The 13,593-nt window shown below is 51.7% G+C and overlaps 1 protein-coding gene across 1 annotated transcript in view; it reads left to right on the top strand.

Annotated features, from left to right (window-relative positions):
• The window catches only part of CACNA1E (calcium voltage-gated channel subunit alpha1 E), a 91,393-nt gene that overhangs the window by 39,164 nt on the left and 38,636 nt on the right, over window positions 1-13,593 (top strand). The window contains exons 8-17 of the mRNA XM_083867143.1: window positions 6,164-6,279; window positions 7,273-7,326; window positions 7,654-7,779; window positions 8,029-8,238; window positions 9,537-9,649; window positions 9,893-10,005; window positions 10,140-10,271; window positions 10,592-10,664; window positions 12,040-12,157; window positions 12,452-12,519. Of these exons, the coding sequence (XP_083723269.1) occupies window positions 6,164-6,279; window positions 7,273-7,326; window positions 7,654-7,779; window positions 8,029-8,238; window positions 9,537-9,649; window positions 9,893-10,005; window positions 10,140-10,271; window positions 10,592-10,664; window positions 12,040-12,157; window positions 12,452-12,519 (1,123 nt within the window). The remainder of the gene's footprint in view (window positions 1-6,163; window positions 6,280-7,272; window positions 7,327-7,653; window positions 7,780-8,028; window positions 8,239-9,536; window positions 9,650-9,892; window positions 10,006-10,139; window positions 10,272-10,591; window positions 10,665-12,039; window positions 12,158-12,451; window positions 12,520-13,593) is intronic.

Below are 13,593 nucleotides of genomic sequence, written 5' to 3' on the forward strand. Positions count from 1 at the left end.
AGGGAGGAGTGACATTTTCCCAGCACTGCATGAGCCAGTGGGAGTGATTGTGAACAAAGCCCGGGGCTCTTGAAGCATTGAAGCTGTGCTGCTCATGCCAGCCCTGCCTGATAAAGAGCGAAACACAATCTCGAGTTCCCATCTCTGCTCCTTGCTGCTGGAGCTGCCAGACCCTCTGCCACCCTTCTTCAGCTTCTTTGCAGCGTGGGCTGAGTGTGCTATTGCTGCCTTTGGTGCAGCATTGCAGAGTTCTCTGGGCAGTGGGACAGCGATGCAAACCCTGGTGGTGTTATTCTTGGAAAAAATTATGGAATTGAGAGTCTACAGCTAGAATGTTTGTGGCTCTCTTCTCTGCCCTTGTTGATGCAGCCCAGCACCCTGTTGGCTTTCTTTGCTGCAACAGCACACTGCTCACTCATACTGAACTTGTACCCAGGACTTGCAGGTCCCTTTCCACAGAGCTGCTCCCCAGCTGGGTAGATCCCAACCTGTGCTGCCCTCCTGGATTTTGTTCTCCCATGTCCAAGACCTTACATTTGAATCAGAGAATGGCCTGGGTTGGAAAGGACCTTGTAAAGATCATCTCATTCCAACCTTCCTGCCATGGACAGGGACACTTTCCTCTAGACCAGGTTGTTCCAAGCCCCAACCAGCCTTGAACGCTTCCAGGGATGGGGCGGCCACAGCTTCTCTTCATAAGGGTCTTGTTAGCCCACTCTTCCAGCCTGTCCACTGAAGTGTCCACTTCCCCACACAGTTTGGTACCAGCACACCTGGCCTTGGAGAAATCCAGGTGGGCAACCACAAGTTTTCCGCAAGGCGGAAGGTACCCGTCAGCATCTGCCCCTTCTTAACTGGGGCACTGATGTAATGGGTAATCTCAGGGCTGGTATCTCCCAGCTCCTTCCCGTTTTACTGTTCCCTGTCACCAACAGCTTGTCAGCTTTTCCTTCCCCAGCTCGTGTGACTGCCAGCTCTCTATAAATGTGTTCTCTTTAGCAGCGTCAGCTACGCTCCCACTGCAGGTTTGTCACACCGCGGTGACACAGAGCTCCCGCCTGAGTGCACGGGCATGATCAAAGCTGCTGGACAGGGAATGCAAGAAACGGGGTGTTTCTGTTTGCCTTTCTGTCTGTATCCTTTCTCTTCACCACTCAGTGCTTCACAGAAGGCTTTCTTGAGTGTCTTGGTTTGGAAAGACAGATGTCTGCCAGGGAAAGCTGGAGCTTCCCTTGGGATGGAGAATGTAAACCCCCTCCCTCCAAATTATTATAAATTTCCAATTAAGGGGCTTTCAGGCAAAGATATGGGCATAGGAATAACACTTCTTTACTAGGAATATCAACAATACAAATGTAGCAGTAAAAAAAACCCCAAAAAATAAGCAAACAAAAAATCCTAGAAACACTGACAGAGTCAGAACACAACCTGGCACCCTGTTGGTCAGGATGTTGGGAGCAGTCTAAAATGAGTCCTCCTGGAGTAACAAATGTGGTTCTGTTGGAGTAGAGATGACCCTGTAGAAGGGTCCAGTGGTGGTGAGATGGCTCTGGTTTTCCTCTGGGAATCCAGGGAAAAACAAGCTGTGCTGGTGTTCTGAATGCCAGTTTTTTTTCCAGGTGGGAACGCTGGGCTCCTCCCCCTGGGTGGAGCATCTCCCCATGGGATGATGGAATTGTATCAGCCCTGCAGTGAGCCTTGATGGCCCATGGACGGCAGAGATCCCCTGGAGGGAGGATGGGCCACGGAAGAGATAAAAACACTGCCCCACCTGGTTTAACAGCTGCCCATTAACAGAAGGCACCCACACCCTCCCCCTGGAGTTATGAGGAATGGGTTATATAAGAGATAAAGTAAACACCTCCCCAAGTGGTTTCTACAGATGGCAAATAGAACACACACTTTTGGTTACATATCACAACACAAGACATTAAGGATGATCATAGAATGGTTTGGGTTGGAAGGGACCTTTAAAAGCCACCTGGTCTAACCCCCTGCAATGAGCAGGGACGTCTTCAACTAGACCACAGGTTGTTCAGAGCTCTGTCCAGCCTGGCCTTGAATCTTCTCTGGCTCTGTTCAAGTGAAGTTAAAGTTTAAGTTCAAATGAATTTAAATCAAGCAATTACCCTCACTGGAAAAGCTTGTGGTCTCATTCAAAGCAGGCCTGTGAAGGAGACCTTCCCCCTGCAGAGGTTTTTGTATGTTTTGGACACCCTGCTCCTGCCTGTGCCATGGGTTCAGTGCAGTAATCCCAGTCTGCAGTGCCAGCTCTGCCTGTCACAGTGTGTTTAGGTTGAGGCTCCAGGTTACAGACTGTGCAGTCAGTTCAACACTCTCACTTCAGTTCCTTTACACCTCTTGGGTAAATACCATCTGATCCCCCTGGTTTGCAACTGTCTCAGCTGTGTTTGCCACACCGTCTGTTGTCAGTTCTGTCCCATAACCTTCTCTGACACCCTCCTGGAGCCTCAGAGGCAGTTTTTCCTCAGGCTGTGGTGCTCAAACCTGAAGTGGAGCCATGAGCCGAGACCTGAGGAGAGCAGTAGTGTTAACTGATGTCTTACAGTTGGTCTCTCTTGTTACGCATCCCATTATATTTGATTTTTTTCATAGCAGTGTGCTGCTGCTGGCTCATCCTCAGTGTGTAATCCAGTATTTCTCTGATTTCCATCCTGTCCTTTCTAGTGCCTGAAGTTGTTTTAAGGCTGATTTGATAACTGGTTTCATGTTTAACAGAGGCAAGAGGTGATGAATTGATAGGTTTGAAGATTGATTGTTTGTTTTTTCAAAGCATGGAGGCCACAACATTGATGTGACCAGCACTATTTACCTGCTTGGAACTCAAAATGCTCTAAAAAGTAGAAAAATAGATTGCAGTAGCTGTGATACTCTTTTAAGTTGTTTTTGGTTCTTGGTTTTCTTGCAGTTGGTTGTTTGGGGTTTTTTCCTGTTTTCTTGTGGGTTTTATTTTTATTTTTTTTTTAAGAGGGTACCCATTTTCAAGCTGGGTGCTCTCACAAGTGGTTCTCCCATTGAAACTAGACCTGGGCTTTCCAGTCCTTAGAGTAGATAATGTTGGACTAAAACCATTTCCTTGTGTGTGGGGGCCTGGAGAGGAAACGTGGCTGAGCATGGTGGTGTCCCCAAGGGTCTCCTGCCAGGAGCAGAGATGCTCTCAGGCCACATGAGGGAAATGCCAAGGCTCTGGAGGAGAATTTGCAGACGGAGGAGGAGTGAAGCATCTGTGCTCCCATTGCCTCAGCGGGCTGGGCGCGGGGTGTGGGGGAATGGTGCTCATGGGAGCAGGAGGACAGATGGCACACTGATCCCCAAAACCCACCAGGGCCTTCATCATTGCCTCTAGAGCTCTCTGAGTGGCTTTGGCTTCATGAGGTTGGACAGAGAAGACACAAGGTTGGCATCACAGATCTTGGCTGTAAGGGGTGGGTGTTTTTGAGCTGGAGCCATTGGGATTTGGGGCCAGAAGACCTGGGTGGACAAGCAGAGGTGTTGCTGGTGGAGACTGTGCTCTGAGCCCGCTTGCAGGGATCCCACAGGGCAGCACCACCCTGGGCTCTTTGCAGGGCAGAATTGGGCCATCCCTGGTGGTGTAGCCCCAAGAGAGCAGGAGCAGAGCCCTTCAATGGGAGGCAGGCACCCCCTCTCTGGGCGATGCCAGGCTGCCCTGCCTGTGACTTGGAGCCTTCCCAAGCAGCTGTCAGTCAGCATGGCTGGCCCTGTTCTCACTCACACACAGTATTATCTCTGCCTGCTGCTGCAAATTGGCTCTGAGCAATCCTTGATCTGTCAGCAGCGCCTACCCACTCTCAGATGTCACCAGCCCCCGCTGCTGCCCCGCTCGGCAACGTGTCTCTCTGAAATGTAATAATTCATTAACTTGCGATTAACTTTTTTCCTTCCCCCCCGCCCCACCTCCCCTTTCTGCCACCCCTTCCTCCTTTTAATGGACAAAAGCAATTAAGCTCCATTAGGGATCAAGGGAGTGGGAAGTGACTCCCTTGGAGACGCTGCCGCAGCTGCACGGACCTTGAGTGTGTGTGGCACCAGACTCCTGTAAATTAGTGCTCCATGAGCAAAAGGGCTGCCTGGGGAGAAAGTGGGGCTTGGTGAGCATCTATTTCAATGTCCTCATTCCCTTCTGCAGGAAAAGGTGGCTTGAGGCTCAGCTGGTCCTCCTGGGTGGCTTCCACTGTAGGCACATGATGATGGTTTCTCTTGGCATGCAGCAAAAGGAGCTGGAGGACAGAGGGATGGGCAAGCAGGAAGCAGCAGAGAGTGGCCAGGTTCCCAGCTAATACAAATCAGGAGGAGCTTCCCAAGTTCTCCCACCGTTGCACACAAGCTGAGAGGGTTGGGGTTGTTCAGCCTGGAGAGGAAAAGGCTCTGGGGAGACCTTAGAGCCTCTTCCAGTCCCTAAAGAGGCTTCAAGAGAACTGGAGAGGGACTTTGGGCAAGGCCATGACAAGGGGGAAGGGTTACCCACTGACAAAGAGCAGGGTGGGATTAGATATTAGGGGCAAATTCTTCCCTGTGATGGTGGTAGGACCCTGGAACAGGCTGCCCAGAGGCCCAGAGAAGCTGTGGCTTCCCCATCCTTGGAAGTGTTCAAGGCCAGGTTGGATGGGACTCTCAGCAACCTGGGGTAGTGGAGGGTGTCCCTGCCCATGGCAAGGAATGAGGTGGTCTTTAAGGTCCCTTCCAACCCAAATTGTTCTAGGATTTGATATCTATGGGGTCTGGGAAAAGTGCTGCCATGGCTGCCATAGAATTATGGCCCATGGTGCAGAGCTGGGAGGACCAGAGGACCAAACCAGAGGAGGACAGGCAACTTCCCCTTCAACTCTGACTCCAAACAGCATCTTCTTTTTCCTTGACATCCCAGATTTGCAAACAAAGGGTGGTGAGGGCTGACAGGACAGCCAAAATTCTCCTGCCTTTCCTCCAGCTGGAGCAAGGAGGTGTTTTGGCATGGCATGCCCAAAACTGAGTGTATTTCACTGTTGGCTGTGGAGGTCCTTCCTTCTCCCCCATCTCCTCCCACCCTCCTTCCCTTCACTTAGGCTGCTTTTCTCTTCCTTACCTTTTGTTCCCTCCCCTCCTGCTTCCCTGCCCCAGGAAGAAAGTCTCATTTCAGTCTAAAAGCCAGTGCTGGAGGGGGAGTCATTTGACACTTAATGCCAGAGCGGCAGGAAACTTCACCTTCCTGGGGTGGAATTAAAAGCGCTTGAATTGTCTGGGGATCTTAAACAAGAGATGGAGGGAACATTCCGGGCTTTCCACACAAACACACACACACACATATGCAAAAGCCCACACAGCATCAGGGTGTAATAGCTCAGCTGGGGTAATGCACTTGAACACTCTCTGCAGCAGACAGACCAGCTCTTTCCATTCTTTGGAATAGTTTTTTTTTGGTTTGTTTTCTGAGGCCTGAGATTGCTGCTGGTCTCTGGGGAGAGAGATGTTCCTCTCTCAGAGAGAACAGTGCTGTTTGTTGTTTGCAGTCATGCTTCCCTTGGAGCATCCTGGGACTGGGAAGGGGCTGAGGGCATGGGCTGGAGTTCTATGGATGCTGGGACTTGGGGATGGGGCAGGGGGTCACTGTGCTGGTCATCACACCTGGACAGCTCTTGTGAGACCCTGAGATCCAGAGGAGGACAGGCATGTCTCAAGTTCTGGGAAAATAGTCCAAGGAGAGGCTGGAAAGGAAAAGGATTCAGAGGAGGAGGTGAAGGCAACGGACAGGACCTTCCCTCCTCCATCCCCTCACTGCCTCCTCACACAGTGCCCAATTTTTATTCCCTGAAGGGACACACAGAAGCTGAGCTGGTTCTGGAGTTGGATGGCATCCTGGGAGCATCCTCCCTGAATGGCAGCAGCTCCCTGCTGGAGCATGCAGGACTGGGCAATCAAGCAGGGCGTTTACTCACATCCATCCATCCATCCCTCAATCCCTGCTTTTCTCCTCCCTGACCATTCCCCCATCCTCTGGCCACGCTTTAGCTGGCGATGGTCATGCACGTCCCCAGCAATCACCTCTGTCCCTGCTTTCTGTGCCATGGTTCCCCAGCCCCCTGGGCATCCTGCTGCCTGCTCTCAGCCCTGCTCTCAGCCCTGCCTCATGCCCTTCCCTCCCCAGGGAGTTTGCCAAAGAGCGGGAACGCGTGGAGAACCGCCGAGCCTTCATGAAGCTGCGGCGCCAGCAGCAGATCGAGCGGGAGCTCAACGGATACCGGGCGTGGATCGACAAAGCGGGTACAGGATGGGGACAGGGGTACAGCTGGAGGCACCACAGACTGCTGGTTGGGTGGGGTGGTGGGGATGGGAAGGAATCCCTGAGCCCCAGAGTGTCCAAGGTGCTCACATGGTGATGTTGAGGGCACGGGTGAGTTTGGTGTGATGGTCCCACCCAATCTCTGTGCTGGTCATCACACCTGGACAGCTCTTGTGAGACCCTGAGGCTGCAGTGAGTCCTCATGTTCTGTGGCATGAAATTGTCACATTCTGTGCACAGAGCACATTACATCTCCAGGGAGGCTGTGAGCAACACGGCTGTCAGCTGTGCTCTGCCATGGTTTCCTCTCCCCTGGCATTTGCTGGAGTCCCCTGCAGTGGTGGGCAGTGGAAAAGAAGAGCAGTGAACAGGGAGAGGGGTTTTCCAGTTAAGTCTCCTCCTGGAGCCATCTGGAGGGGATAAACTTACTGGTTCTTACCTCGGGACTCCTGGACCTGGGCTGGGGGTGGTGGAAGTTCCAGGCTTCCTCCTGACACCAGGCATGACAGCCCGTGGGTGTTGGTTCCCAAACTGCCACAGCTCATGTCCTTGCTTGCTCCTCGTAGGAATCAGGTCAGTGCATTCAGCTCGGGGAAGGGAAGATTTACACTTTCATCCAGCATTCAGACTTGTAAAAGATGGGTGTCTTGAAATGAGTCCTGAGCACCAGACCTCAGCTTTAGCCCTGGGCTGGGTTGCTTGAGCCTCACACCTGCCTACAATTTTCAGCTTCTTTCATGAGCTTAATGACAGTGGAGGGAGAAGGGCTGATCACAAGCAATCTTTCTTTCTGATGCAATGTTTGGTAGCTGCCACTTGTCACCTTCTAGAATTTGCTTTTGGGCCCTTAAGCAATACCTGGTGACAGTTTGCAATCCAGAGCCAGCCTCTGGGCTGGGGGAAGTTCTTAGGTACAAGGCAGTGACACATGACAGTGCCCTGTCTCCTGATGCTGAACTGTGTGTTTTGCGTAGAGGAAGTCATGCTGGCTGAAGAGAACAAAAACTCGGGGACCTCAGCTTTAGAAGGTAAGACCAGCAATGCCCATAAAATCTGCCTGCCCTTCCTTCTGCCTGCCTAGAACTGGAGGCTCAGACCTTCCAGCTGTGATGGGAGGTCTGGGCAGGCCCCAGTGGGGTCTGCAGCCCAAGAGAGGGAGGAGGGAAGGTGGATAGGCACCGTAACTCCTGAGAGAGCATGGAGTCTGGGAGGTGTCTGATCCCACACCAGGGATAGCTCTGGACTAGGATCACCTGAGTCTCTCCATCCTGTTACCAGACCTGAGTACAGATCACCAGGCTACTGGCAGAGTTGGGCCACTGGGGCTCCAAGATCTGTCTCTCTTGCCTTCCCAGTGCTCAGGCGAGCCACCATCAAGCGGAACCGGACAGATGCCATGTCGGGTGACGAGCACTGTGTCGACATCTCCTCCGTGGGTGAGCGGAGGCTGGCACAGAGGAGACGTCTCCATCCAACCTTGGGTCAGTGCAGCCTGCAGCTCACTTCCCCCAGACCTTTGCCAGCTGATCAGGTCCCCAGAGTCACACCCATCATGTGGAGAGTGTTCCAGACCAGCCATCTCTGCTCATTTAGCTGCTCCCTGTGCCACATAAAAATTCTCTGGATGAGTTGTGCCCCATAAGAAAAATATCTGTGAGCCATCTGTCCTGTCTTATGTTGCAGGAGAGGCTGGAGCATCCAACTCCTTGTTCCCCTCCTTTTTCCTTCAGGAAACCCCTCAAGTCACTCTGGCCTCAAAGGCGCCAGGGTGGACGGTGCCTCCTACCTACGGCACAAGGAGCGGCTCCTGCGCATCTCCGTTCGCCACATGGTCAAATCCCAGGTCTTCTACTGGATTGTCCTGAGCTTGGTGGCTCTCAACACTGCCTGTGTGGCCATCGTCCATCACAACCAGCCAGCCTGGCTCACCCACTTCCTCTGTGAGTCCCTGGCCTTGGTGGAGGTGGGGGAACTCTGCTTGGGCAGGAAAAACCTTATCTCTAGTGGCTGGAGGTTGCAGCACACCCTCAGTGCTTCTCTCGAGGTACACAGGGATGAGTCCCACCACAGTTGTGCTGGTGTGGAATTGGGTGGGGAATAACCTCAGCTCCATTCACTGTTGATAACAAACAACCATATATAGATATTTAATTCAGCTTTGCCCTTGGCCCCATGGCCACTGAGAGCTGTCTCAGCCTTGTGAGCAAACACAGAGGAGTGTGCTGGCTCCGTGTCCTTCAGGTGTGATGTGTTTGTTGTGAAAGAGAAATGCTGCCAGTCTCAGCGGAGTTTATCCTAAAATTGTGAATAGTGGTGATGGAAGGCTCTCTGGAGAACCACCTTTGAATGTGCACAAGCCATTGCTGGAAAGGTGTGAATTTGGAGGGATGGGACTGGTCATGGCAGAACACCCTGGTTAAAATCTTCCTGCAAAGCATGGTGAGGGAATCCCAGGCTTGGAGGTTCCCAGTTATGGAGCCTCCCTGAGCCCAGCATGGACAAGGTCAGATCTTGGAAGCACTGCAGCATGGGCTACTGCAGAGCAGCGTGGTCAGCCCCACATGTGTCACTCCTGAGCTGCTGCAGTGAGGACAGTGCTGCTTTCTCAGGTGTTTTATTCTTTCTCACCTTGAAAATGTCCCTGTCAAGGCCCAGCTCTACCCAAATCTGCAGCAGTAGGGTCAGGCCTGCTGGGCTCCCAGCACGCTGCAGTGTGGTACAGCAGCTGGTTGTGGTGAGAAGCACCTTCTGGGAAAGGTGAAGAGCCAGGCTTCTGCCTGCTAAATGTTCATGAAATAGCTGGAAAGGCTTTTCACTGGCTCTTGGCTGTTCGGCTCTGTTTCCCTGGCCAAATTCCAGCCATGCAATGATTTTAATCCAGGTTGATAATATTCCCCTACAGTGTTGTGTGGGTGATGTCTTTGTAGGCTCCTCAGCCACTGTGGTTTAATGCCAGAGAGCTGCTCTGCTCTGTGCTGGCTGTGTCTGGTCCTCTTAATCCCCTGGGACACTGGTGCATCTTCCCTGAATGATTGACTCATGGGCTTGATGCTCTGTTACACATGGTTTAGCCTCTCACAGATAAAATTGTCTCATCCCAAACCCTGAGAGTTTGGGGATGCAGTGTGGTCCTTGACTTGTCTCATCTCTGTGGTCTGCTGGATGCTCATCTGGTGGGTGCATGCAGCATGCTCCACACAGCCCTGTGCCTCAAGCCTGCTTGGGTTTTATCTTCCAGACTATGCAGAGTTCCTGTTTCTTGGGCTCTTCCTTCTGGAGATGTCCTTAAAGATGTATGGGATGGGGCCACGCCTTTACTTCCATTCTTCCTTCAACTGCTTTGACTGTGGGGTGAGTGGCCCCAGGGATGCTGTGGGTGTGGGGGGAGATGCTTGGCAGGGGTCTGCAGTGCAAGGCACCAAGGGGGAGAGCAGGATGGCCCTCACAGTGGGCAGGGAGCATGTTCTGCCAGGACAGCCTGAGACACCAGGTCCTGGACTGGGCAGTGGGTGCCTCGTCTTTAGGGATGTTAAGATTCCCTGCAGCAGCCCATACTGAGCCTGTCTTTGAATTGTGGCTGTGTCTGCTTCTCAGGTCACAGTGGGAAGCATCTTCGAAGTGGTTTGGGCTATATTCAGACCAGGAACCTCTTTTGGGATCAGTGTCCTACGAGCTCTTCGTCTCCTGCGGATATTTAAGATAACCAAGTGCGTACCCCCCATCAGTGCCTGCCATCCATCCTCCCTCTCAGACTGTGGCTGCAGCCCAGATCCAGCCACTCCTGCTCTCCTGCTGGAGTCAGCATCACTGCCAGTGCTCCAGCAATCTCTCTGTTTTCTAGGTATTGGGCATCCCTGAGGAATTTGGTGGTGTCATTGATGAGCTCCATGAAATCTATTATCAGTCTGCTCTTCCTCCTCTTCCTCTTCATTGTAGTCTTTGCCCTGCTGGGAATGCAGCTGTTTGGAGGCAGGTATGTCGTTTCAAGGCTGAGGAACAAGGGTTTCTTGGTGTTAAAGTCAAGTGAAGACACCCTCTTTAGGGGCCCAGCAAGAGTGTAGCCTTCCCCCTCAGTCTCCTCCCACACAAAAATCCTTGCTCGAGGGTTGCCTTTGGGCTGTGTGGGTCCTTCCAGCCAGGAGACCTTCTGGTTTCTGGCACCAAATGCTCAGGAGACCTTTTCTGGAGTGGGGAAAGGTCCTCCTAAACACAAGAGAACCGATAGCACAGCAACCAGGGGTTTGGTGACTTTGGTATTTCATCTCGTTGATGTTCACCTGGTTCCCTTTCCAGGTTTAACTTCATGGATGGGACTCCATCAGCCAACTTTGACACCTTCCCTGCAGCTATCATGACAGTGTTCCAGGTAGGAGCTGGGCTGCCAGGGGGCTTGGGACAAGTCAGGCAAAGGGACTTGGGACCACCTACTCACTCCCCCGTGGCTGGGAGGAGTTCTTTACACCAAACAAATTCCCCTCTATCAGCTGTTGCTTCCTCCCTCTCCTGCATATCAAAGTGGATGGAAAGAGATGGAAACTCTTCCACTGCTGTTGCAGAAGATGAAGAGTTTCAAAACTCTTCTGAGGAGGCTTTAAATCCTCATCAGTCGTGGGAAATGGATTTGTAGAGAATTCTCAAAGCCTGACAGAAGGCTCACATAAGTCTTGTGCATTTGTATGCAAACTCTGAGATAGAAAATGCTGACTTTGAAAAGCCATGGAATGGGACAGACATTGCTGAGAGAGAAATTGAACTAGAAACAATTTTCAAATTATGATCTTGCAAATAGACTAGATATTTTTGAGAAATAGAACTATGAAAGATGTGTTGTAGTAGGACCCACTTGGGGTATTTTTAGATTATTGGCTTAGAACCATTTCCAGCATTGTGTGGAAAAAGCTGATAGGCCAAAAAACTCTTACAATGTATTGTAATTAATAATTAGTTTGGCTTCTGATTGTGATGACGTGAACTGTAACATCTGTACAATCGCACCCTTCTCAATAAGACTGAACATGGAATAAAATCTTTTAAATGCCTCTGAGGAGCCCCGTCTCTGGGTCAGAAAAAGCGTTTTTCTAGAAATCAGTGTCCAGTGGGGTCTCCCTCAGGTGCTGCAGCTGCGGAGCTGGGTTATCCATGGCACGGGGTCTCTGTACATGGCTCCTCTGTGTTGGTGGCAGAGATGTCCAGGTGATGGGAAGGTGTTGCACTGAACCCCCCACAACCGAGCAAGATGCTTCCATTTAAGGAAAAGGGTTTCAGTTCCACCTCAGGACTTTTAAGGGAGAAGCACCAGAACCTTCTGCTCTTCTCCCACTGGCATTGGTTCAGTGCCAAGGCAAAAGCACCTGTTGGTCTCTGTAGCTGTTCCTCAGAAATGTAGTTATTTTCTATTGGGCAGTTTGCCAAAAGCCCTCCTAAAACATTAAGGCCTTAAGAGGGAGCACAGAGACACTCAAGGCTTTTTCAGGGTGTCTTAGCAGGTGCAAAAGGACTTCCTGGCACTGTGCTCATCTTTTGCTTTTTGTTTTGTATAGTTTGTTATTTTCTACCTTAATTAAAACCTTTGGCTTTTTCAAAGCACATCTAATCAAGCCGTCTCACAGTTATTGATAAGCCATTTCTTGAGAAGTTGCTGGACAACTCTCAGAGTGTGTTGGACCCTCAGCAGAGCTAAAAACACCTGGGTAGGTGGGAATTCCAGCAGGTGACAGAGCTGCTGCCTCGTGTCCCTGCAGATCCTGACGGGCGAGGACTGGAACGAGGTGATGTACAACGGGATCCGCTCGCAGGGCGGCGTGCGCTCGGGGATGTGGTCCTCCATCTACTTCATCGTCCTCACCTTGTTTGGGAACTGTATCCACCGGGCTGCTGTGCTTCTAGTGCTGATAACCCCATCTCCTCACCCTCTCTGGGGGCATCCCCCATCCCTCTTGCTACTCCTTCCTCCCCCTCCAGCTGAGACCCACCACACCGGTGTGGCAGCACTGGGTGTCCCAAAGGAGCTGTGGGGAGGGGCACTGAGGGCTGTTTCTGTGGGGTGGGTGAGGAGTTTGTGCCTTTGGCTGAGCCATCCAGGCCGCCCTCCCTTGGGAGCTGCAGATACACATGTCCTTAACACTCGGCTTGTGCATCCTTAGCTGCTCTCAGATACTCTGCTGAACGTCTTCTTGGCCATTGCCGTGGACAACCTGGCCAACGCTCAGGAGCTCACCAAGGTACGTTCCTGCTGCTCCTTTTCCTTCCCCTGTGGAGTGAGTGGGGGCAAAACCATCTAGGCTTTGATTTAGGAGAATGCTTAAACCTGCTGGTCTTTCCAGGAACACCCACGCCTCAAGTATGGCTTTAACTCTTTCTCCATTTAAACTCCTCAGCTGTGTTTGCCATCAGTCAGATGGAGATAACCCTTATCTGATGTAGGAACTCTTATCTGCCCGAGCACTTGGAGATGTGGAGTGGGAAGCATTTTCCAGTGGTGTCAGTATTTATTCCCTGTCTGCCTCCAGGGCAGCAGATGTGATTTAGGATGCAATTTGGGCTGGTGCTTAGCTGCTTTTAAGACATGCTGGGGAATATTTGGGGAAGGCTAAATTGTCAGGACACCATCTGGATAATGGTGAGTAGGAGAGAGCTGCAAGGGTCGTGGCCACTCTTTGAAACAGACCAGTGATCCTGTGTTGCCCAGATTTCTGTGGAGCCCCTGCTGTTACTCACGTCCCTGGGGCTCACTGGGAGGCTTCCACAATGGTGTAAATCTGACCCAAAATGGGGCATGGTGCTAGTTTGTCTGTGGGGTGTGTGCAGGGGTCCTCCCGCGGTGTAGGGGGTGCAGGTGGCACTTCCAGGGGCTGGTGTGAAGGATGGGAGAGCCCCATGGGTAGCAGCAGCATCAATTTAGAGAGCGCTGAGTTTTTGAAAAGGCTGAATGCTCTCTAATGACTCCTAACGACATTCTTTGCTCCGGAGACACAACCACACTCATTAAAGCAATCCGGTCTCTGCCTGGTCACTCATGGATGCCTTACCTCTCACTCTGTTGAGGGCCTGTCTGGCCCTCTTGGGTGTGAAGAAGGGAGGGCTGAGCTGGTCTGCCCTGTCTGGCGTTGTCCCACCATACTCAGCCCAGCTCTTTACTGGAGTGGGCTGGGTTCACTTATTTGAGCAGCACTGATGCTTTGGGGAAGATCTGGTGTAGTGGGGGAAATCAAGTGTCTCTGGAAGTGATACCTTAAGATGTTAGCCTTTATATTTTTTAAATCTTGTACTGCATTACTGCATAACTCTGAACTCCA

Source organism: Zosterops lateralis, assembly GCF_965231275.1.
Source record: "Zosterops lateralis genome assembly, chromosome: 9".
NCBI classification, from domain to species: domain Eukaryota; kingdom Metazoa; phylum Chordata; class Aves; order Passeriformes; family Zosteropidae; genus Zosterops; species Zosterops lateralis.